At 49.1% G+C, this 26,448-nt stretch overlaps 1 protein-coding gene across 18 annotated transcripts in view; it reads left to right on the forward strand.

Moving 5' to 3' along the window:
• Positions 1–1,294: 1,294 nt before the first annotated feature.
• LOC138521720 (retinol dehydrogenase 8-like) overlaps positions 1,295–26,448 on the forward strand; it is an 88,670-nt gene continuing 63,516 nt past the window's right edge. For all 18 annotated transcript variants that reach the window (XM_069634746.1, XM_069634747.1, XM_069634753.1 and 15 more), the window contains exon 1: positions 1,295–1,514. In XM_069634746.1, the coding sequence (XP_069490847.1) occupies positions 1,382–1,514 (133 nt within the window). In that variant the 5' untranslated portion in view covers positions 1,295–1,381. The remainder of the gene's footprint in view (positions 1,515–26,448) is intronic.

The following is a 26,448-nucleotide window of genomic DNA, read 5'->3' on the forward strand; positions in this document are numbered from 1 at the left end:
TGGTCGAGCCACACACAGGCTTGCAACCCTCTTCCAGTGGCGTTACTCCTGAGCCTATGCACGACCACTCTGGGCTTCTTTCTGCTTTTTCGCTCCTTGCATGTTTTTCTATTTACTACAACGACATTTATTCATTTTAGAACTGTACTTTTATCCTGTAGCTTTTCCATGGCCTATGCATTTTTTCCTTTGTATGCATTTAGCGATGTAGTCTCCATTTACTGGTTATGCTTTGTGGAATTGTAGCGCTATGATGCGCTCGGTCTGCGTGGCGCTATAGACAACCATTAAATGAAACATTGCTCAATTGGCAGCTTACATTCCTTGCGCTCCGTAAAAAAATGAGGGCGGGTGGAGGGGGGGGGGGTTAAGGGTGTGGGCTTTTGTAGCAAATGCTCCGATAATCCAGAGAATTTGTGAAAGAAAAAAACAATACCCACTAAAAAGCGCTTCATTCAGTGTGTGACAGGTCGGGGGCAGGGACAGCCTGGCAGATAGCGAAATGTGAGAATGCGGACAGAGCGCTGGCTCTGGAAGGCAAGTAGGGATGGGGCACACACGTGCTACGCCTGCCACCTGACTGACTCTGAGCCAGCCCTGCTGGCCTTTCAAGGGCATTGGCTGGGCGCAGTGGACACGTGGCCCCTGAGCGAGCTCTAATGGCCGTGAAGAGGCCAGATCGTCCAGAAATCTACAAGTCCGGCTAAAGACCTGCCAGGGCTAGTGGGAGCCCATTTCAACAAGATGTCACCCCCCCCCCCAACCCCCAACCCACAACCCATAACCCATTTCTCCTAAAGGTGTAAAAAAAACACTCCCTCAAACAAAAGCAGCAAATTGGCTAATCGCGCAGATTACTGCGGGAGGAGCTGCCAGCAGGGAGCCGACCACATGTCCTTTGAAAAACTACTTATTGCTGTTTGACAGCATGGTGCTAATGAAGGGAAGTACCCCCCCTGCTAAAGACTAGGGGATAATAAAAAAACGTTGCTATATTCTCTGAGAGGTAAGTGACTGCCAGGGGCGTAATGTCCGGCATTAAATGACTACGTTTCAGTATCATGAGACTGTCAACATAGGGCCCATTTCAATAGAAAAAGTTGAAATGCCGTGACGTCGTCCCTGCATGCAGGCTCAACGTGCCATACCCAGCCTCCCTCTGGCTGCCACTGCCCTTCTTAGTGGCATACTGCCCATCGGGGATTACCCTAGAATCGCTGCCTAAACACACGCGAGTCTTCCATCACGTCAGGAGATTAGCGCCTCAGGCTGGGGGGGCCCCAGTATTTATGGAAACTCGGTCAAGTCCATCGGAGTCAGCAGGGTTTGAAGGTGCGCAGCCAGCCCCTGGGGCCAGGCCCACTTGTCACTACTACACAAGATGGACTACCTCCTCCCGCCCAATCAGGGGCCAAACAGGCCCCCAAGGACAGTCCTGATTACAGGCTGCTCTTCGGGGATTGGCCTCGCCATGGCGGTGCAGCTGGCCAGGGACGAGGAGCAGCGCTTTCAAGGTAAGTGGGCCGCATTGGTACTTACCTGCTCGGGAGCCTGGATGAGCCTTCTGCTCCAGAACCTCTGCTCTGACCCTCCAGAATATTGCGGCATGAAATATTCTGCGGCATAAAATATTCTGCGGCATAAAATTGCGCCCTGGAACAAAACATCAGAAATTGTCATATAATAACACTGTGTGCAGGAAGCACAGATCCTGAATGATTTATGAAAGGTCCTACTATGATGTGATAGGTTATTTATAACACGCTTAATACCAGAGGTTTCTAAGCGTGGACCCAGGATCGAACCTGTGGTGCTTCGTGTTGTCTTGCTTCCAAGGTGCACACGTTCCCCCTGAGCTATCCTCCCGAGACACGTGAAGTGAGGGAGACATATTCACCCCTACATTGACACAATACATTTTACAGCACATGGAGGAATTGGAAAAAAAGACATAGGCCCTGATTCAGGGGATTTTTTGCATGGAGCAAAGTCACTTTGCACTGCCAACAACCCCCCTGATTCATGGAACAGTGCAGACTTTTTGTTAGTGCAAAGTGTCTTTTTGCCGTGCAAAGTCACTTTGCATGGCCAACAGACACCATGATTCATGCAACAGTGCAAAGTGTCTTTTTGCCAAGCAAAGTCACTTTACACTGCCAACAAACCCCCTGATTCATGGAACAGTGCAAAGTGTCTTTTTGCCGTGCAAAGTCACTTTGCACTGCCAACAGACACCATGATTCATGGAACAGTGCAGTCTTTTTGTCAGCGTAAAGTGTCTTTTTGCCGTGCAAAGTCACTTTGCATGGCCAACAGACACCATGATTCATGCAACATTGCAAAGTGTCTTTTTGCCATGCAAAGTCACTTTGCACTGCCAACAAACCCCCTGATTCATGGAACAGTGCAGTCTTTTTGTCAGTGCAAAGTGTCTTTTTGCCGTGCAAAGTCACTTTGCATGGCCAACAGACACCATGATTCATGCAACAGTGCAAAGTGTCTTTTTGCCATGCAAAGTCACTTTGCACTGCCAACAAACCCCCTGATTCATGGAACAGTGCAGTCTTTTTATCAGTGCAAAGTGTCTTTTTGCCGTGCAAAGTCACTTTGCATGGCCAACAGACACCATGATTCATGCAACAGTGCAAAGTGTCTTTTTGCCATGCAAAGTCACTTTACACTGCCAACAAACCCCCTGATTCATGGAACAGTGCAAAGTGTCTTTTTGCCATGCAAAGTCACTTTGCACTGCCAACAAACCCCCTGATTCATGGAACAGTGCAGTCTTTTTGTCAGTGCAAAGTGTCTTTTTGCCGTGCAAAGTCACTTTACACTGCCAACAGACACCATGATTAATGGAACAGCTGTAGGGGAGGACTGGTCCAAGAGACCCCCCTCGCCTGCGTTTCTTCCCCAGGTGAGGGCTATGGCCCATTGGGCGTTCCCTCATGCCACCCGGGCCCAGGTGGTGGAGGGCTCACCCACTGGAGACATTGCCCACACGTATCGAATGCCCACATCTATTGATCACAACACAAATTTAGTTAGGCCCAAAAACCATTCTCTGCCCAGTAAAGATGGTGTGAGCTCAGCGCACTGTAGCGCGGCCCCCACCCTTGGAGAACATCCCTGTTGCCGCAGCACCCTGGCAGATCCGCTGCGAGCACGTTCCCACGAACAAGACGGACATGAGCTAGCGCAATACGCTAACATTGTAACAGTTCACCTCCCGCAGTGTACCATCACTATCAGCATGACCCGGCCAGCAGGCCTGAACAATGGGAAGAACAGTAAAATGGTCCTCTGATGGCAGACAGTCTTTATATATATGTATATATTAATGTCAAGACCTCTTGCATTATTTCTTTCTTCCACAAAATACAAACGCCTGTAGAATGTATTAAAATGAGAGAGTATGCTCCCATGATATAAGCTATGGCGAGCTCGCACCATTGCAGGTGGATGCTAATGATAAAGGGACGCCCCAGGGATCTGTTCGTTGCGTGTATCACTGGGCAGCCTACCTCACATGGTTTCGCGCCATAAATAAAACTAATGCTGCTAGAGTACGCGAGAAAGCGGATGCAACTATACTATGAATTCATGTCAAGAATGCGCGAGAGTGCACGTATCATGTGTGAATGTCTGAGCCCCTCATATGCCACCACCGTCACGTACAGTGGCGGGTCGTATTCTATGTACTCCACTGATCTAACCACTACCTCATTTACTGCGAATGTATATGCATGTAACTGAAACACTGTAGCTGCTAGAGTATAATGTACAAATATGATGCTCGAACTGGGTATAATCGAAACACACCCAGCAAAGGTTAAATGCATGTTTTGAAGTGATCTTAAATAAGTATTATAGAAAGTATTCAAATGTTTGCGATGTCTTTACTTATATTCAGCAATACACAAGGGAGATACCTTTGTGAAAGCGTACAAGGTCTCGATGTATCCCCCTCCCTCCCTCAGAAGACTGCCAAGACATGAGAACAGAGCCCCGCTCTGTGCTATCACGCCTCCCCCGACCTGACTGGAGCTGCTTCAAAGACTTGTAACCCCACTGCAGCACCCAAGGCCGCGGCCAGCCACCTGCATTATTTACAGCACAGCAGTAAACCTTAGTTTAAACTCAAGCGCCCCCTCGTAAACCCCACAACCCACCGGACTGTCTCAGACTTATGGCCCTGTGCAATCAGGACACCCAACACTTTGACGACACACAGCGAAACATCTATAACCACTTCTAACAAGACAGAAAGACCTGTACCACCCGCCCCAGTCCCCCGAAGCTTAGCCCCGCGACCCACGGTCCCGGTCAACAGATCACAAGTAACCAGGCCTCGATATATTATCTCCAGACCCCTCACAAGGTGCATTCCTCCTGTGTTGCATTAACCTATTGAAAGATTTACTAAAGAGAATAGAACTGTAAATGACTGAATGACTGCGGGGTGCATGGCAGAGGGCAAGCAAGTCAGGAAAGGCATTCATCTCTGCCACAGGCCGCCTCAGCACACCAACACCGCCCGGATGAACTCAAGCCGACCTGCCAGGCCCAGCCCAACCCACGAGGGTGACCAGTGACGTCCTCCAGCCAAGACCAACCACACCGCAGCAGCACCTATAGTTAGTCGTCGCCACCCAATCCCAATGAACTTGTGCCCCCTATAGTATGTAGGTTTTGATGACGTTTTTTGTAAATATATACGCCTGTCTTTGCTATTGTCAGACAGAGCGCTCTCGGAGTTTGCAGAGTTCTTTGCATGCCCAATTCGGATTGATAAACTCCCATTTACGCTCACCCGCACTCTGTCTTGGCCTTATTCCCATTTTGGGAGAGTCCTTCATTGTCTCTCATTGAGGGGAGGATCGTGCTGTTTGGTGACGCTTGCTTTCAGTGGTGACCCCGATAGCGTGATATTTATTTCTTCCCAAACTCCTTCTAACCGTCCCCGTTTGGCACGAGAATCTCCGGTCGAAAAGGGATACGCACGGTGAGCCGGCTCCGGGAGGCTGCCCGCCAACGGCGACCGGTACACTAAGAAGTGCGCACTCAATAGAGAGGGGGTACGGGATCCCGGTTGAAAAATCCCCTTTGAGTACCGCTCGCCGGAGCCGGGGCTGACCGTTGAGCTGACGGCGACACTGCCTGGACGGACCCAGTTTCGGAGAGTATCGGTTCAAGACGGGCACGTGAGTACTGAGTGCGAGCGATCTTAAGGGGAGCGGGGAGTGAAGTGTAGGACAAGAAACGAAGAGGGGGTACGCAGATCTACTAAAGATCATCTTAAATTTTCCTTGCTTTTTTCTTTGCATATGGCCATTAGGATTAAGAGGTGAATAAGAGATAAAAGTGACGGGAACCTAGCTCCGAAAGGGGGTGGAAGGCGGCGCCGCATAGTGCTATCTCAACTAGTACTGGGAATATATGAAGAAGTGGAGTATAAAATAAAAGTGTTCAGCAAAAGGGGAGACTGAGAGTACATTAGTGACCGCTATTACTTTTTTCCTTTTCTTTAAGGGTAGGGGGGGAGAATAAAGAACTGTGATTAGCACAGACTTATGGAGACAGTAAGAGAAAAAGAGTCCTATTAGAAGGAGGGGAAAACGGGTTAATATCTATACATATATATATGGGTATCTAGATACTCAAATAAGGCGATTAGGGACAGCCGGCTAGGGAGGAAAGGGAGGGCAGCTTGAATGGTGAATGGTGCCAAGAGGTGTGTGCACCTCGTATGTGCTAGAAGAGATTTTGATGCTGTGAATGTGTGAGCGATTATAAGTGCATAATAGTTAAATGGTCATGATAAGTGTGGCCGGATAAAAGTTTTTTTTCTCTCTTCAGACAACGCCAATATAGTGGAGTGAGTGAGTACCTTTTTGATTTCCAGTCTGACATTGTCAAACCAAAGGATGGGTTGCTCTTGTATGTGCCCCTCAAAAAGAACATAATAGACATTGTGTACGGCCAGTTTTGTATTGTGCAGACAGGGAGGGGGAGAGCCCAAAGGGACCCAACATTGCATGTGACGTAAAATATAAAGAATAATATTGATACGACACTTACATTGTAGTTGCAAACACACAAGGCACATCAGCACTAGGAGGGCACAGAGATGGGGGCTGAAACACCCTTATCACATATTTGTAAGAATCTCCCGGGATACGTGGAGCGGATTAAAAAATATCACGACCAATGGGTGACCGAGCTAAAGGGGGAGGGGTTACCCCAGATTTGGCCCGAGGGAGGGTCGTTTGATAAAAGTGTCCTGGATACAGTGGCCACATGCATTTATCTAAAATACAAAGGAAAACAGCTGCAAAATAGGAGGGAAATATTAGACCTCTGGAGGTTATTTGAAGAGGTACCACCGCCTAAGACACCAGCACTAAATCCTGATCTCCCGTCCACCACAGACAATCCACTGCTAATACAAAAAGATGTCAAAGAAGGCTCAAGTGTAGCGCCACCAGTAGAAGTAATAAGTTTGTACCCGATAATAAAGAAGCCTGTGCCCGCAGAGGGGTATAGTGATCCCACTTACATACCTCCCCCGAGAGATACCACACCCCTCCGGCCCAAGGCACCTCCGCCATACGAGAGCACGAGGGAGCGAGCCCAGGCAGGCGCACAAAGGGTAGATATAGAGAAGCTCACAGATGATTTAGAATCAAGACTGACGATAGCAAAGGATGAGCTCTCTAGGATAAAATACATATGCGAACGGACAGCACTAGATGCACCTAGATCAGGGCGTACGTCCAGAGCGCTAGGTGAAAATAGAAAGCCCGAAGAGGGGTGGAAAAAGGGCGAGATCCTGTTCAGAATTGAGGAAGAACCAACGCGAATAATAGAAGTAGGGCCCGGAGAGGGAGATGGTGCAAGTGAGGAAAGGCGGGGGGGAATTAGAGAGGAGTTGCTGTGTGATATAAGGGACGAGGTAGAAGAAAGCGACAGGTTGAGTATGGCAATAGGAGGGGGAAGCGAGGGAGAGGAAGGTACGTGTTCGCTGAGAACCCTGGATGATGAGTGGACGGTCCGACTAAGGAACAGAGTGGGAAAAATGGCATCACTGGGGACATCAACAGCTCAAACGGGTCCGGACGGAACGACAAAAGGAAGGCTACAGCTCCCGTTGATACACAGGGGAGGAGGGAGGCCTAACTATATCCCATGGGCACAGATGGATAAAGCCAATTTATTAAAGCTATTGCCCCCGTTGTCAGGAGGGGCAAGTAAGTGGATATATGCCTTTGAGAAACATACTGCCGGGGTACCCCTAGCCATAGGAGATGTGAAAAGTCTACTCGTATCAGCGGTAGGTGACCAGGCTGAAAGGATATGGGTTAAGGCCGGTTTCCCGGGAGTAACGCTAGACTGTGACCGCCATGATGGGGCATCATTTAACACGGTGCGTGCCAGGGTGTGGGATGCCTTACGCGAAACATTCCCAGACACACCGGACTTGCAGTCAGTGATGCAGTGTACAATGAATGACGGGGAAGAGGCTATGGATTATATTTTCCGGGTCCAAGAGATGTGGAGAGCAGAAACGGGCACGCCCTGGTATCAATCGACATCTTTATTTTATTTTATTATAAAGAGAGGGCTCCCAAAGGAAGTGCAGAAGGCGCTCGACAAGATAGCAGGTATTGAAGCAAAAGGATGGCCAGAAATTCAAAGCATAATAGTACACCATTGTAAACGAATAAAGGAGAGGGAGAAGGAGGTGGCGCAGAAAAGATTGGCAGACGAGGCGAAGTTAGTACAGTCAAAGTTAGTGAAGGTTGCAGCAGCAGTAGCCGCGCTCCCACACAGTAGGGAGGGAGATGAGGAGGAGGAGGGGCTGATAGCACTCCAAGGAAGGGTGGCAACTAATTGGGCAGGACCAGCACAGCAGCAGTGGACTGAGCAAGAGCAAGGTGGAAGCCCGCAGTGGCAAGAGTGGACCCCTCGAGGGGGACGAGGTGGGTACAGGGGCCGGAGAGGAGGCGGACAGGGGTATGGAGGAATGGGAGGAAATGGATGGCAGGGTCCCAGGGGCCCCCAAGGGAGTTGCTGGAACTGTGGAAGATGGGGACATTACTCCAGGGAGTGCAGAAGTAGACAAAACAATGGGTTCCAGGAGGGGGAGGCTTATGGTCATCCACACCCGGGAAGCCCATACGGTCTCCCAATGGGACAACAGCAGCTAAGGAACCCTGGCCAGGGTACCACGGGCCAGCAACAAGGACACCAGTATAGGACACAGAACCACCCCCAAAACAATGACAGTATGCAATACACGCCAGGTAACCCTTTCGCGACAACAGCAAACGGGGCCCCCGTGCCAGCACCTTACAGCGGCATGTCGGTAGTTTCCGGAAATGTCTTTACTGAGGGAGGGGCGACAAGATACCCCGCATAGGACAGCCCACAGAGAACACTTGCGTGTCCAGTTCTATCCACCACCTACAATGCAGCAGAGGAACCATTGGTAGGGGCGCAGATAGGAGACAAGCAGTTTATATTCATGGTTGATTCGGGAGCGGAGAAATCATGTATCAGAGAGGGCCGATTCCCGTTATCTAACAGGAAGTTAGAGACGCAGGGGTTCTCTGGGGCTGTAGTTGAAGTTCCTTACACAGAAGCTTTGGATGTGACAGTGGGGGGTAAGACAGTGAAGGCACCCTTATTATATTACGAACATTCCCCAATTAACTTGCTAGGGAGGGATCTCCTGAGCAAACTCAACATGACCATATCATTTACCGAGAGAGGGATAGTGTGTTCCACACCCGGGATATGCCCCTTGCGTGCAATGTTGGTAGTGCAAGCCCACACAACCACGCAGGAAATACGAGGACTGCCACAAAATGAGGAAATGTTTATCAAAGGGCTGAAGACTCTGGCCCTCATAATTCCCGAGCTGAGAAGCATGGACTGGAGGATCCCGGCGGAGTTCCTCTTCCGCCCCATAGTATGCCCCAACGCAGCACCAGGGTCAGTGGTATCGTTAGATTTGCACGCTGTGCAAGTGTCAGCAAAAAGAATAGCTGTGATCGGAGTGGATGAGGAAGGGTGTGAGTGGCGCACAGTGCTATGCACAAACGCCAACATCGCCCTGCGAGAGGTAACAGATGAGGATCTCTTCTCAGACTCAGAAGATGATGGTGAAATAGTGATGGAAATAGCGATGCCCTGTGATATTTTAATACAAGCCAGGGAGACTCCCGTCCAATTGATGACAGTGGTAGGAGCACCACCGTTGTTTTTTTGATGACGACATGAGGCTCGTACCAAACAACTTATGGACGACAGGCCCCCATGATGTGGGACTGTTACATGGGGTACAGCCTGTGGTAATAAAGCTAAAGCAAGGAGCAATTTTGCCACGAGTTAAACAGTATCCTCTGTCTCGTGAAGCTGAAGAAGGGATAAAAGAGACAATAAATGCCCTACTAGCACAAGGGATAATAGTGCCTTCAAACTCCCCATGTAACACTTGCATTTATCCAATCAAAAAAGCAAAAGGGGGGTCGTGGAGGATGATACAAGACCTACGCCCCCTCAATGATGTAATTCAGAAGGAGTTCCCTCTAGTCCCGAACCCCGCATCAATACTATGCAGCATCCCGAAAGAGGCATCACATTTCACAGTAGTGGATTTAAAAAACGCATTTTTCTCTATACCCCTGGCTGAAGAGAGTAGATACCTTACCGCCTTCACACTGGGGGGTAAAAGGTATGAGCATTGCAGATTACCACAGGGTTACTGCGAGAGCCCGAGCATCTTCAATCGTGTATTACATGAAGACCTAGGAAACCTATCAGTTGAGAGCACCATTATTCAGTACGTGGACGATTTACTAGTCTGCGCACGAAACGAAGAGACATGCAGAGCAGATTCCGTAACATTGTTGACCTTGCTGGCCAACAAGGGGTACAAAGTGGACAAGGGAAAGCTACAGTACTGTCTGACAGAGGTCCTGTACCTAGGGCAGCTGATTTCAAGAGATGGGAAAAGAATAATACCAGACAGGGTAGAAGCCATAAGATCAGTACAAGAACCCACAACAGTAAAAGACATGCAGACATTTTTGGGAATGTGTAATTATTGCCGAGCATGGATATTAGATTATGCGGCATACACCAGGCCCTTATTACAAGCATTAAAAGTGGCCCAACAGGAGAACAGGAAGATGGAGTGGACAGAAGAGGTGAGTTCCTCCTTCCAAACACTAAAAGAGTTGATTTCAAGCGCCCCAGTACTCGCAAACCCTGATTATGGACGCGAGTTTTACCTATTCTCACACTGCAAGGAAACACTGATGACAGCAGTCCTGACACAAAAAACATATTTAGGACACAAGCCATTGGCCTACTATAGTGGCACTTTAGATGCCGTGATGCAGGGCCATTTCGCGTGCGAACAATCACTCGCTGCAGCCGCGTTCGCGATTGAGAAAAGTGCCACAATAGTAATGGGCTGCTCTGTGACATTGTTTGTGGAACATTCATTATTTGCCATACTCGAGAGATCAAAAAGCACACTGACCACACAGCGGGCAACTGCCTACGAGATTATACTGTCCAGTGCCAACATCCATATAGTGAGATGCAAGACGGTGAACCCCGCCACATTCATTACAGAGGCGTGCACACTCGAAGACATGCAGAACCACGATTGCGCAACCTACACAGGAGGAAGTGGGGAAGAGACAGTGGTGTGTGAGAACGCTCTAAGCGAAGGGGAAGTGTACTTTGTAGATGGGTCCGCATCTATTGACACGGACACGGGAGAAAAACACGTTGGCATGGCAGTGGTGAGGTTAGAAGACGGTGAGTATGAAACACTGGTACAATATCGTCTCCCATCACATTACTCCGCGCAGGCAGCAGAACTGATTGCACTCATAGAAGCACTACATGCAGCAAAGGGGTGTGCAGTGACGATATACACAGACTCAGCTTACATGACAACAACAGTACATGGAGGACTAGCAAGATGGGGGCGGAGGGGCTTTAGGAGGGCAGATGGAACACCTGTACAGCATGCAGAATTGTTAAAAGAGTTAATTGAGGCCCTGCAAAACCCCACTGCAGTAGCAATAGTAAAGTGCCAAGCACATACGTCCAACACAGATGTTGTGTCTTTAGGGAACGCGGCAGCGGACGCGGCCGCCAAGGAGGCTTCCTATTTTCAGAAAAATGACACAGGTGAGTACATGCTTAAGGACAAAACAAACGAAGAGCCCACAGAGGGATATAATGCCATGCCCATACCACAAATAATAGAATTACAGGAAGGAGCCAGTGCAGAGGAAAAACTATTGTGGACAAAGCGAGGGTGCAGCAAGTCAGGAACAGACCTACTGTGGAGACAAAATAACTCGGGAAAGGTGGTAATGCCAATTCAGCTACTAGAGATTGCATTCCAACAGATACACTTCCCTGCACATAACACCAAACAACACATCGCAGCAGAAATACAGGAAGAATGGTTCGTGCCCTGTCTTCAGGAGCACGTGTCTCGATTGGCAATGGAATGTACAACATGCCAAATATACAATTCAGGGATGACATTACGCACTCTCCGGGGAACAATCCCTAAACCCATTGGCCCATTCAAGGAACTACACATAGATTACGCAGACATGGGGGAAAGGTGTAATGGTGCACGGTACATGATTGTGGTTGTGTGCCCATTTTCAAGGTGGGTGGAAGCAGGACCCTGCACGCGACCCGATGCCAAGAGCGCTGCCAAGTTCCTAGTAAGGGAAGTATTCCCGCGCTGGGGAATTTGTGACGTGATCCGCTCAGACAATGGCACTCATTTTGTGAATGAGCTTTTTAAGGAAGTGACTACATTGCTGGGAATAAAACATAAATTATGTTCAATTTATCATCCTCAAAGTAATGGCGTAGTGGAAAAAATGAACGGACTGTTGAAGGGCAGGTTATCAAAACTATGCTTCTCATTAAAAAAGAATTGGATTTACTGCCTACCGCTTGCGCTATTTGAGTTGCGAAACCAGCCAAGCAAAGACCACCATTTGTCCCCGCACGAGATCGTGACTGGGAGACGGATGAACACAGCACATTCACCACTGCGCGAACACTCAGACGCTCACAGAAGCGCCGCGATATTGGGAGATGAGTTCACAGACTATTTAAAGAAACTAACAAGGGCAGCGCGCGTGATAGCAAAGCAATTGTCCCCACCCTTCACTAGAGAAGAGGGAAACGCAACAGGCGCTGACACAGAGCCAGGGCAACAACTACAGCTAATGCCCGGCGACTGGATATATGTCAGAAGTTTTGTACGTCGGTGGAATGCACCACGATTCCATGGCCCATATGAAGTGATATTTTGCACGCCTACAGCGGTAAAGGTCAAAGGGTTGAGGTACTGGGTGCATTTGACCGATGTACGGAAGGCATATAGCAACGTACAAGAGGAGGTAGATGAGGAGGCACAGACAACAGCAAACGCTGCGACTGAACAGAATGACTGAACATGAACTTGCGTGTATGTGCTGGTAGTGAATTTTAAGAAATGCACAACTGATAAATTTTGTTTTAACTTTCATCTTGTTGAGTGCGAATATATATATATATATTATGAGCTTGTATACACCCTTGTCTGTGATTACCCCTCCCCGTATCCCCACCCGCTTCCATTCCCCGTCATATGTATACTGGCACTGATGGTGCCAACAAAAATGTTTACATGTATGCACTCAATGCACTTTTATATCTTAAAACAGGAGCTTCCATGGCATCTAACGGGCGCCCTGCAACGGATAAATTTACTAGAATTAGAGAATGGTTAACTGTGAAATGTATATATTCGTATGAATGTGGACTATCTGCGTGCATTATATTGTTTTTTACATTATTATTTGGTCTGGTTACATACTGGTTCATGGCGTTCATCTCTATCGAGATGAACGAGGGGGGAGGGAGCAACGCAACTATTGGGACCAATACAACTGCAAGTGTCAACGCAACTACAAGGGAAGGTGATTTTTTGGTATGGGATGGAACTAAACTTGTGTGGGGCTACTATACTACATCACCCAATGTTGTCATCTCACACGATGGAAAGCCAAAAAGTGAAAGACAAAACAACACACTGTCCCCACCTGAGATGTCTAATTACAATGCTCACAGTTTAAACGACCGAAACCCCTCTGCCATATCCTGGTTGTATAATACCCCCACCAGCCAACCTGCCCCCACGGCCATAGAGAATCAAAGAATAACAGAAACACATGAAATATTATATGATGACTGGGTGAAGGGGGGCGGGAATGAGAAAGGGGGGTCTATTTTGTCTCTTGCCCAGGGAATCGGGAAGAATATGAGGAATAAGAACAATAGACGGAAGAGGGAAGCAGGAAGGAGGAAGTATGATGAGTACTATGGGCTAGGCTTAGATAAGATGGAAGACCCACGACACCCCCACCAAACAAATAAGTGGTATGCAGATATGAGTGCCACAGCTAAACAAACAACAAACGAGAGCTGTTATGTTTGCTCCCTCATCCCTCACGCATCAGGTACACCCAAAGTACTGTTACCCAAAGAGTTGCCGATTATAGATGCCCAATGTCTCCTTCATCTCACGTTGTGCAGAATTAAGAACACCTTCCAGGCACATGAAGTGACTTTTCAAATGCTGCAGAACGAGAAAACATGCTACCCGAAACCGTCAGGGGTTGTATGTCTGAGAGAACCATTTTTTGCAATCGAAGGGACACTTTTTTCTGATAACAAGTGGAAGAATGAAGAAGTCATGTGTAAAGCTGAAGCACTGAGGGGTGTGGCACCGGAGAAATTGCAATGGATAGAAGACACATGCACACCCGTATGGAGAGAACACATTTCAAAACTAACCTGGGTCACGCCCATCGAAAAGCCTTTCAAGTTGCAGAATGAAATAGACTATGAACTATGTTTCAAAGGAGAGGGGAGAACGTCCATGGGGACGAACAAGAAGTGCAACAAAACCCTCACTATCCCAGACCTAAGAAAAGGGACTGCGGCCCTTATGGACACGTATTGGGTATGTGGAAAACAGGCATACCTACACCTCCCCCCGTCGTGGAGTGGCAGCTGCTCAATGGCCACTCTGCACTCAGCTCTAATGGTGATACCAGAAAGCCACATCGATGGAAGCAAAAGGACACAGGAACGCACACAACAGAGTGTGGGCCAACCAACTGCAGAACCACAAATGTATGTCCTGTCTTCTGGAAGCAAGGAAGAGGTGCTGACCCGCAACAGACGAGCATCAAACTATATATCGAAGGCATCATCAGAACTATTGGCCCAGATCCCAGACAAATATCGATTATTCAGCTCAGCAGAAACATTTTTTGCCTCGCTCGTATCAAGTGTCCAAGCAAGGGCTAACGCAAAATGGCTCCAGATAACCCGCTGGGAATTAATTCAGCTGGCGAACGACACTGAAGAAGGTTTTAACATAATAAAGGTCGAACTAAGAGCCTTGCGACTGATGACCATGCAAAACAGGTATGTCCTGGACCTGTTGACGGCGATGGACGGCGGTGTTTGCCGAAAAATAGGAAGTGCCTGCTGCACTTTCGTACCTTCTGAAGACGCAGAAAACGGCTCCCTGTCCCATGTGATCGAAGCAGTCCACAACCTAGGAGAAAAAATGAAGATGGAAGGCGGAGCAAAAGATAGTACATGGTTCGATAACCTCTTCTCCTGGGTCCCCTCATGGCTTGGAACAACGATGAAATTTTTGATGCCAGCTGTGGTGTTCCTCCTATTAATTTTCTGCCTATGCCAGGTGGGTCTTCGAGTCTGTGCTAACGCAGTACCAAATGGTGCAATGATGATGGTGACAATGGGAAACTCACACGGTACAATAAAAACGGTGCAAGAAGCACAAGTACAAACAGGGGTAGACAACACACCAAGGTACCAACTGGTGCCCATGTACCACGACAAGGATATTGTAGATAAGCTTTGGCACACCACCATCAAAGAGCCCCGCATACTAAAATGGTACGAGGAAGTGTGGGTAGATTTGGAAGGAGATGGTGGGTGCATATATCTTACGTGTACTCCAGATGAATACGCCAGGAGAGGTGAGAGTTTAAGGGGGGTGTGCAGAGCATGGATGCCTATCAAAGGAACTCCTGCATGGGATGAGGCGGTGATGGATGAAGCAGAATGTAGAAGGATAGAGGAGTTAAAGAATTAGTTACTTAAGTAACGAAAGGGGGGAAATGTAGGGGAGGACTGGTCCAAGAGACCTCCCTCACCTGCGTTTCTTCCCCAGGTGAGGGCTATGGCCCATTGGGCGTTCCCTCATGCCACCCGGGCCCAGGTGGTGGAGGGCTCACCCACTGGAGACATTGCCCACACGTATCGAATGCCCACATCTATTGATCACAACACAAATTTAGTTAGGCCCAAAAACCATTCTCTGCCCAGTAAAGATGGTGTGAGCTCAGCGCACTGTAGCGCGGCCCCCACCCTTGGAGAACATCCCTGTTGCCGCAGCACCCTGGCAGATCCGCTGCGAGCACGTTCCCACGAACAAGACGGACATGAGCTAGCGCAATACGCTAACATTGTAACAGTTCACCTCCCGCAGTGTACCATCACTATCAGCATGACCCGGCCAGCAGGCCTGAACAATGGGAAGAACAGTAAAATGGTCCTCTGATGGCAGACAGTCTTTATATATATGTATATATTAATGTCAAGACCTCTTGCATTATTTCTTTCTTCCACAAAATACAAACGCCTGTAGAATGTATTAAAATGAGAGAGTATGCTCCCATGATATAAGCTATGGCGAGCTCGCACCATTGCAGGTGGATGCTAATGATAAAGGGACGCCCCAGGGATCTGTTCGTTGCGTGTATCACTGGGCATCCTACCTCACATGGTTTCGCGCCATAAATAAAACTAATGCTGCTAGAGTACGCGAGAAAGCGGATGCAACTATACTATGAATTCATGTCAAGAATGCGCGAGAGTGCACGTATCATGTGTGAATGTCTGAGCCCCTCATATGCCACCACCGTCACGTACAGTGGCGGGTCGTATTCTATGTACTCCACTGATCTAACCACTACCTCATTTACTGCGAATGTATATGCATGTAACTGAAACACTGTAGCTGCTAGAGTATAATGTACAAATATGATGCTCGAACTGGGTATAATCGAAACACACCCAGCAAAGGTTAAATGCATGTTTTGAAGTGATCTTAAATAAGTATTATAGAAAGTATTCAAATGTTTGCGATGTCTTTACTTATATTCAGCAATACACAAGGGAGATACCTTTGTGAAAGCGTACAAGGTCTCGATGTATCCCCCTCCCTCCCTCAGAAGACTGCCAAGACATGAGAACAGAGCCCCGCTCTGTGCTATCACGCCTCCCCCGACCTGACTGGAGCTGCTTCAAAGACTTGTAACCCCACTGCAGCACCCAAGGCCGCGGCCAGCCACCTGCATTATTTACAGCACAGCAGTAAACCTTAGTTTAAACTCAAGCGCCCCCTCGTAAACCCCACAACCCACCGGACTGTCTCAGACTTATGGCCCTGTGCAATCAGGACACCCAACACTTTGACGACACACAGCGAAACATCTATAACCACTTCTAACAAGACAGAAAGACCTGTACCACCCGCCCCAGTCCCCCGAAGCTTAGCCCCGCGACCCACGGTCCCGGTCAACAGATCACAAGTAACCAGGCCTCGATATATTATCTCCAGACCCCTCACAAGGTGCATTCCTCCTGTGTTGCATTAACCTATTGAAAGATTTACTAAAGAGAATAGAACTGTAAATGACTGAATGACTGCGGGGTGCATGGCAGAGGGCAAGCAAGTCAGGAAAGGCATTCATCTCTGCCACAGGCCGCCTCAGCACACCAACACCGCCCGGATGAACTCAAGCCGACCTGCCAGGCCCAGCCCAACCCACGAGCAGTGGCGGCTGCTTTCATAGGGCGGCCGGGCGCCGCCCCCCCCAGAAAGAGCAGAAGCCAAAAAGACATTAATCAAGATGGTAAAAGAGATTAATCAAGATGGATGCATTTCCTTTGCCAACAGCGCGGGGGCGCTGTGGCAAGACAACAATTACAGTGTATGTGTAACAATTCCTAAGGGCCGGCCCGGCTTTCAGAGCGGGGCGCGTCCCGTTTTACGCATCTTTTTTCAATAGTAGAGTGCGTGGAGCTCGTAGCTGCACGCACTCTACGTAAGCCCCTTTAATTAACAGGCTGGCGGGGCGCTTCAGGAGTGGCCCCGCCAGTATAAAATGTGCGCAAACAGCGCACTGAGGAATGAAATTCCCTCCCTCCTGCGTGGATACAGTAATGTCATTGGCTGTTTGCCAGCCAATGACAATCCTTGCATTGGCTGGCAAACAGCCAATGACATTACTGTATCTATGCAGGGTGTGTGCGTGCGCCTGCGCCACCTTCACACGTCTCCAGTCTCCCCCTGGCCCTGATTCTTTCTTTGAGGAGTTGACGACGACACAAACACGACGCAAGCTGAGCTGCTGCCCTGCCCTGAGACCACCAGCTCAGCAGAGACGGCCTGGTCCACGACGAGCTTTCCGGCGGTAAGTACTAGTAAAGTGTACTCCCAGATGTTGTTTGTGTCTGTGAGCCCGGGGAGTGTAACACCACAGCCCCAGGCCCCAGCACTGAACGACGTGTAGGCCAGGGCCTACACGTCTTTCAGTGTTGCTGACTGTCCTGCCGTGTAGGCAACTTGGGGCCTAAACTTGTGTCTGTGTCCCACTCCCCAACGGGGAGTGGGACACAGACACAAGTTTAGGCCCCAAGTTGCCTACACGCACGGCAGACGGGCCCGCTACCACCAAGGCGGGGGCCGCATGCGGCCTGCCTGGGCCTTTCTTTACCCATGGTCCGTGGCCCAAGGGCCTTGGGCCACGGACCGTAATGAAGCAAGGCCCAGGCAGGCATGCTGCACGTTGAATCTCCCCAAAAAATGTGCCGTTTTATATTTTCGCCATTTTTCGTGAAAAATGCCGAAAATATAAAACGGCACAACCCAGGGAGAGCCCTGGCAGAGCGAGGGAGATGCCCATGGCTGGTGGTGGCCTAGCATGATGAGAGAGAGAACAGTGTGCCATGAAGGACGAGGGGGATTGGGAATGATTGGGGGAAGGCTGGGGCACTATAGCATGCACGGACGGACTGTATTTGGTAGTTTGCAGCAGCGCAGCCTACTGGAACGCTGCCATTCGCACTCAAGTCCCTGACGCCAACCCACTGGGGGCGGGCGAGGATATAGCGCCTAGCATGCACTCCGAAGCAGTTAGCGTCTGGTTTCCGCTAGCTTCCATTCTCTACACACACATGTGCAATCATTGAAAGGTGTAGAATTGCCCTGTTTATTTCGATGTCATTTATATTTCATATCTGTGTTTTTTTTGTTTCTCCCCCGCCCACCCCCCTGCTGACTTGTCGCCTTGAGGGTCGCTTCTGGGTGCTGCGTACAGGTTGCTCTTTCGATAGATTAGGCGTGTCCGAGCTATCATCAGTTATTGAAAAATAGCATTTTGGTGTATCTCTTTTTGATAAGTTGTAGGATTTCTTTTCAAAGTGGATGTTTAGTTTGTGTGCAGTTGCATGGAATTCATTAGCTGCATTTTAACCACAGGAGCCGGGACGCATTACTGATTGTTTCCAGCGCCGGAGCGGCCGGGGCTGCACGAGGCAGAGAAGGTCTTATTTTCCCCAAAATGAATCTTTTCCAGTGCGCATTAAAGCTGCTCCAGGGCATTAAAGTCTACTAGGGTTTAGTCCCAAGAAGTAACGCACCCACAGAGTCCTGTGTAAAGGATTTCAGAATTCAGATGCTTAGCCTTGGAGAGTTAAAGGTGAGGGCGGAGTCCTGGGCGCAAGGCTGATGGCAACGGTCAGGGAGAGTTAACGGAAGGGTGAGAATATTTGAGGGGCTGGGAAGGACGGGATAAGGCTATTGGGGAGACGATGGACAGGCAGAGGAAGGGTGAGGAGCGGGGAGGGGACCGAAAGGAACGATGCTCATTTATGCAAGGATTGCCTTTTGTAGACAGTGGCGAGGTGAACATTTCGAGAGGTAATGGGTTCTGGAATGAAGGGTGGAAGGCTGCCGGCCGGGATGAAAGATACTGGGAGTGGGAGATGAGAGATTGTGGACGCGAGAGGCCGGGGAGTTGAGGAGCACGGTGAGGACACCGGAGGGATGGATGAGGGGCTCTGGGGGAGGGAGGCCCATGAGTAGGCTGACATGCGGTGGCGGGATAGGATAGGAAGCATTACTGACTGCTCTTACCTGCCGAAAAGGCGTTGTGGAGGTTCCTGTGGAGCCCGCTGGGTGCGCTGCTGCTCCTGCGGTGCAAGTAGAAGTTACTGCGGCCTTGTATACATCCCAGGCCCCCCAATGCCCCCATGTCTGTGGGCATCCTGCTCATCCCAGGCCAGGGTCCAGGGATGGAGTTTCCTTCCTGTCCACGCTGCTGTTCCACACTGTCCAAGTCCCTGGAAGTTCAGCTTTGTTTTGAGGCCGGCTACACTCCTGGGACCCTTTATGGAGGTAGGTGGGGTGGATAGACCCCTAGGTGAAAATGCGGCAGGTGTGAGGCCCTCCCTTTCGGTGGGTTTTTTGGACGGTAAATTGCACATTTTGTAGGCCATTTTTCCAAAAGTTTCACGGGGGGAGAACCCCCACGCACCCCCCTTGGAGGGGTGGGCTCGCGCGCTGCGCGCACTCGCTACTAAATTCGCCCTGGAAAATGTACGCCCCACCAGCTTTCAAACTCACCAGCCGCCACTGCCCACGAGGGTGACCAGTGACGTCCTCCAGCCAAGACCAACCACACCGCAGCAGCACCTATAGTTAGTCGTCGCCACCCAATCCCAATGAACTTGTGCCCCCTATAGTATGTAGGTTTTGATGACGTTTTTTGTAAATATATACGCCTGTCTTTGCTATTGTCAGACAGAGCGCTCTCGGAGTTTGCAGAGTTCTTTGCATGCCCAATTCGGATTGATAAACTCCCATTTACGCTCACCCGCACTCTGTCTTGGCCTTATTCCCATTTTGGGAGAGTCCTTCATTGTCTCTCATTGAGGGGAGGATCGTGCTGTTTGGGGACGCTTGCTTTCACAGCGCACAGTCTTTTTGTCAGTGCAAAGTGTCTTTTGCCATGCAAGGTCACTTTGCATGGCCAGCAGACACCATGATTCATGGAACAGTGCAAAGTGTCTTTTTGCCATACAAAGTCACTTTACACTGCCAACAGACACCATGATTAATGGAACAGCGCACAGTCTTTTTGTCAGTGCAAAGTGTCTTTTTGCCATGCAAGGTCACTTTGCATGGCCAGCAGACACCATGATTCATGGAACAGTGCAAAGTGTCTTTTTGCCATACAAAGTCACTTTGTACTGCTTCACCCTGATTCGGTATTAGGTCAAAATACCCTTATATTTTATTTTTTATGAAAAAAGAAAAGCTCGATTTAGAAAGACCGCTCTGTGACCGCACAGAGTGGTCTTTCTAAATCCAACTGTCACACCCCTGCCGCACCGACTATGCGCAGGAGCTGACAGGTGCAGGAGTGTCAGGTAAATTAATGTGGGGCTGTGTTTGCGTGTGTGTTTGTGTGTAGTCAGTGTGTGTTGTGCTGGGAAGGGGGTGGTTGGTCAGGAAAAGGGGGAGTTCAGCGGGGTTAAACCCTCCCAATTTAGAAAAAAACTAGTGGGAGAGGGTGGGGGTTCAGAAGGGCAAGGGGGAATATATCACAATTCGGCATTTTAAAGCCGACAAAAAAACGGTGGAAAAAAATCGGTCTTTTTTGTGTTTCAGTCTTTTTTGTGTTCGGGCTTAAATTGTGGAATGACATAGAACGCCCGATTCATGGAGCAGTGCAGAGTGTATTTTTGCAGTGCAAAGTGCCTATGCACAGCAAAAAGACCCTTTGCACCTTTTCATGAATCATGGTGTCTGTTGGCAGCGCAAAGTGACTTTCCACAGCAAAAAGACACGTTGCACTGTTCCATGAATCAGGGTGTTCGTTGGCAGTGCAAAGTGACTTTCCACAGCAAAAAGACCCTTTGCACCTTTTCATGAATCATGGTGTCTGTTGGCAGCGCAAAGTGACTTTCCACAGCAAAAAGACACGTTGCACTGTTCCATGAATCAGGGTGTTCGTTGGCAGTGCAAAGTGACTTTCCACAGCAAAAAGACCCTTTGCACTGTTTCATGAATCATGGTGTCTGTTGGCAGCGCAAAGTGACTTTCCACAGCAAAAAGACACGTTGCACACTTCCATGAATCAGGGTGTTCGTTGGCAGTGCAAAGTGACTTTCCACAGCAAAAAGACCCTTTACACCTTTTCATGAATCATGGTGTCTGTTGGCAGCGCAAAGTGACTTTCCACAGCAAAAAGACACGTTGCACTGTTCCATGAATCAGGGTGTTCGTTGGCAGTGCAAAGTGACTTTCCACAGCAAAAAGACCCTTTGCACTGTTTCATGAATCATGGTGTCTGTTGGCAGCGCAAAGTGACTTTCCACAGCAAAAAGACACGTTGCACTGTTCCATGAATCAGGGTGTTCGTTGGCAGTGCAAAGTGACTTTCCACAGCAAAAAGACCCTTTGCACCTTTTCATGAATCATGGTGTCTGTTGGCAGCGCAAAGTGACTTTCCACAGCAAAAAGACACGTTGCACTGTTCCATGAATCAGGGTGTCTGTTGGCAGCGCAAAGTGACTTTCCACAGCAAAAAGACAGTATGCACTGTTCCATGAATCATGGTGTCTGTTGGCAGCACAAAGTGACTTTCCACAGCAAAAAGACACGTTGCACTGTTCCATGAATCAGGGTGTTCGTTGGCAGTGCAAAGTGACTTTCCACAGCAAAAAGACCCTTTGCACTGTTTCATGAATCATGGTGTCTGTTGGCAGCGCAAAGTGACTTTCCACAGCAAAAAGACACGTTGCACTGTTCCATGAATCAGGGTGTTCGTTGGCAGTGCAAAGTGACTTTCCACAGCAAAAAGACCCTTTGCACCTTTTCATGAATCATGGTGTCTGTTGGCAGCGCAAAGTGACTTTCCACAGCAAAAAGACACGTTGCACTGTTCCATGAATCAGGGTGTCTATTGGCAGCGCAAAGTGACTTTCCACAGCAAAAAGACAGTATGCACTGTTCCATGAATCATGGTGTCTGTTGGCAGCGCAAAGTGACTTTCCACAGCAAAAAAACACGTTGCACTGTTCCATGAATCAGGGTGTTCGTTGGCAGTGCAAAGTGACTTTCCACAGCAAAAAGACCCTTTGCACTGTTTCATGAATCATGGTGTCTGTTGGCAGCGCAAAGTGACTTTCCACAGCAAAAAGACACGTTGCACTGTTCCATGAATCAGGGTGTTCGTTGGCAGTGCAAAGTGACTTTCCACAGCAAAAAGACCCTTTGCACTGTTTCATGAATCATGGTGTCTGTTGGCAGCGCAAAGTGACTTTCCACAGCAAAAAGACAGTATGCACTGTTCCATGAATCATGGTGTCTGTTGGCAGCGCAAAGTGACTTTCCACAGCAAAAAGACACGTTGCACTGTTCCATGAATCAGGGTGTCTGTTGGCAGCGCAAAGTGACTTTCCACAGCAAAAAGACACGTTGCACTGTTCCATGAATCATGGTGTCTGTTGGCAGCGCAAAGTGACTTTCCACAGCAAAAAGACACGTTGCACTGTTCCATGTATCAGGGTGTCTGTTGGCAGCGCAAAGTGACTTTCCACAGCAAAAAGACCCTTTCCACTGTTTCATGAATCATGGTGTCGGTTGGCAGCGCAAAGTGACTTTCCACAGCAAAAAGACAGTATGCACTGTTCCATGAATCACGGTGTCTGTTGGCAGCGCATAGTGACTTTCCACAGCAAAAATACACTTTGCATCAGGGTGCACTGTTGGCAGTGAAAAGGCACTTTGCACTGTGCAAGAAATTGCATGAATCAGGCCCATAGGATTTCATGTAATATCTCAGCAACAGTTGCCTTGCCTGCTGAGTTCTCTTTGCAGCATTCTGCTTTAGGATGTCCTACTTCTCCACACCTGCTAAGAAGCTTTGCCCTGTGCCCATGCTCAGGTGGTCTATTGATGGAGTCCCTTACTGCTTTGAAGAGAGCAGCACTAAGGTGCTTGCTAACACTACACCAAGCCGTGCCCAGCAGGAGAGGAGCCAGAAGTCACCCCATCAAAATACTTGCAGAATCTCCACGGGGCAACATTACACTCCTGCCCCTGGTGCTCAAGGAGAAGGGGGGAAACTGCCCCTGCTGCCCCCATTTCCTCAGCCCCTATGCCCGCAGCGGCCACACAACCTGGAAGATGCATACAATTCCCAGGTGCCCTGTTCAGGGAGATCCCGCAGGCACCCGAGAGCCTGCATTGGGTATGAAAGTGGGCATGGGGCCTGCACTGCAAGGTCCTGAAAGCACCCCACAATCTTTTTAAAAGTGCATTGTGACCTGTGTAGTCATATTCTCCACGACCCCCTGGACAATGGGGGCATACAAAAGTACAGTGCCCTGAGCCCTGAGGTCCAGTGGCACCCCAGAACATTCATTACGTAATACAAGACACGATGCCCTGGGCTGTGGGGTTCCACAGGAACCCCAGAATCTCTATTATGCGAAAAAGGACATGATGTCTTCTGCAGTGAGATACAGCAGGAACCCCAACATTTGTCTTATATACAAAAGGCATGTGACAAAATGACTACAGCTCTGCAGGAGTACAGGGATGAGTAGTGTCTAAACTAAGCCACACATTACTAAACCAACAGTGATCCCAATCATAAAGGTGAAACAGGCAAAGCCCAAGAGGTATACCTCATTCGCCTTTCAAAGGCAAAACCCCGCCATTACAGGGGCGCCATGTTGGGCGGGCAGGGGGGGCGACCAGAGGGGAAGGAGCAGGCGGATGCCTGTTTAGGCCGGCCCCATGGTGGGGGGCCGGGAGGCAGGTTTTTTTGGAGCTCAGGCGGTGGGGGGTGGGCACAGTGGCACCAGTCCTCGGGGCTTAAATAGAGCCATGGAGGACGGGGAAAGCATGTTGTCTCTGCATCGTCCTTCCTGACTGTCGCTGCGGTGCCTGCACCCTGCCTTGGAGCCCTCAAAGCCACCTCGGAGTCTACAGTAGAAACCAAAACCGCATTAGTGAGATGGTTCCAAAAGAAGAGAATGTCAAATGAAGGTTTGTAAAATCAGTGGGAACAATTAGAAAGTATAATCTGGGCAACAGGTGTTGGTTCGATGAAGATTGCCTGCAGGCTAAAAATGACCTTTATCGTACCTTAAAAATACAGCTCTAATCGATAAATTCCACCGAAGGAATCTTCGGGCCAAATACAAGTCAATGTAGCATCAAAAAAGTCACAGTAGTTATCTGCATTTTTAAAGCGCTCACACAGCCCGGGGGCATCGAGGCGCTGTTACAGGAGTAGGGCCTCATTACGAGTTTGGAGGTAGCCATGGTGCTATTAGCACCATGGCTGCCTCCAAAATCGTGTCCGGGTAGTCGGAATGGGGCCTTACCGGGTCATTCCAACCTTGGAGGACCCGGTAAGTCCCCATTCTAAAAACCATTCCCCATTCCCATTCGAGCCCCCATAGGGCTCAATGGGAATGGGGAAGGAGCTAATAACGGGCACGCAAATAGTGGGCCCGTTATTAGCTCCCTGGTCCCTTAGCGGCTCCCGCTAAGGGCGGCTGGTAAAACCAGCCGGCCTTAGTGGGGCCGGCTAAGGGACCTCGGAATGCGGCGGTAGGGGGTTAACGGCACTGGCATCCTTACCGGTGCCGTTAACCCCTTACCGCCGCACTCGTAATGAGGCCCGAGGGCCTCATTACAAGTATGGAGGTAGCCATGGTGCTATTAGCGCCATGGCTGCCTCCATACCGTGCTCCAATAGCGGGTTCTGTGAATGAGGAATTACCGGGTCATTCCGACCTTGGAGGACCCGGTAATTCCTCATGCACAGAACCATTCCCCATTCCCATTTGAGCCCCCATAGAGTTAATTGGGAATGGGGATGGAGCTAATAACGTTCCTGTGAATAACGGGCCCGTTATTAGCTCCTTGGTCCCCTCGCGGGACCCGGAAAGGACGTCTGGTTTGACCAGACGTCTGTTCCGGGTCCCGCGAGGGAACCTCGTAATTGCGCATCCCGTAGTGAACGGTGCCGGTCCCAAACCGGCACCCTTCATTACGGGAGCGCAAGCCTCGTAATGAGGCACAATATCTTAGTTGCGTGTTGATACCGCGCTTAATATCCAGAGTTTTCTAAGTGCGGCCACAGGGATCGAATCTGTGTTGCTTTGTGGCGTCCTGCTTCCAAGGCGAGCACATTGCAGCTGAGCTATCCTCCCAGGATATATTACAGTATATTACCAATAAATGGGATGAATTGTTATGCTGTAGCGCGAAGGGCTATCAAGTACATTTTTGGAAACTTGGCGATGAATTAAAACGTGTGGGCCCTGTTTCCAATAATATCTCCCAGAGCGTTTCGTACCAACACTATAGCATGCTCTATATAGAGGAGCCTGGCGAACCGCAAGAACCATCGCGGCAATATAATACTGTGCAAGGGACCCTGTGACCTTCTCAATCAGTGAGGTAGAAGAGGCCATTAAGGGACTGTGCTATGGGGCCTTCATGGAGTTCCCATTGATGTGCTAAAGGATGAGCTTCGTATCTAGGCCCCTCTGTTTGAACGTGTGTTCGACTTTGTTGCCGGGACCAGGGTTGTTCCACAATCTTGGCGTGATGCCATAATCATACCATTATATAAGAAGGGCGATAATGAGAATCCGGGAAATTACAGACCTATCCCGCTCCTGGATGCAGTGGGTCTATGGGCAAGGTCTACGCCAAGGTGCTGCTGACCCGCACACAAGACTGGGATTTTGAGGGTAGTATTTTCAGCCACCTCCAAACCGGGTTTCTGCCCGGCATTAGTACGGTGGACCAATGTTTCTCTCAAAATATGTCTCCTTACAACATGCCAGAATTTACACAATATTCGTAGGTCTCCGCACAGCGTTTGATAGCGTTGTGGTGTGACAGTTGGATTTAGAAACACTGCTGTAAGTGCTCTCAGAGCAGATTTTTTTGTTTTTCGAAAAGAAAAAGGTTTTTTTCACTCAGGAACGCTTTAACAGAGTCACCTGTTTCGGTCTGCAGAAAATCTAATTCTTATTGAATTATTGCTCGTGCTCATCTGGGTCAAACTGAATTATTGATTTTTTTTCTTCGAGCCAACAAGAAATCTCTACAGCGCTACAAATCCTCCTTAACTCTGCAGCACGTATCGTTAAAAACACATCTCAACAGGCTCACACTTCCATCATTCTAAGGAAGTTGCCCTG

Source organism: Ambystoma mexicanum, chromosome 13 (genome assembly GCF_040938575.1).
Source record: "Ambystoma mexicanum isolate Mex_15411 chromosome 13, UKY_AmexF1_1, whole genome shotgun sequence".
Classification (NCBI taxonomy): Eukaryota; Metazoa; Chordata; class Amphibia; order Caudata; family Ambystomatidae; genus Ambystoma; species Ambystoma mexicanum.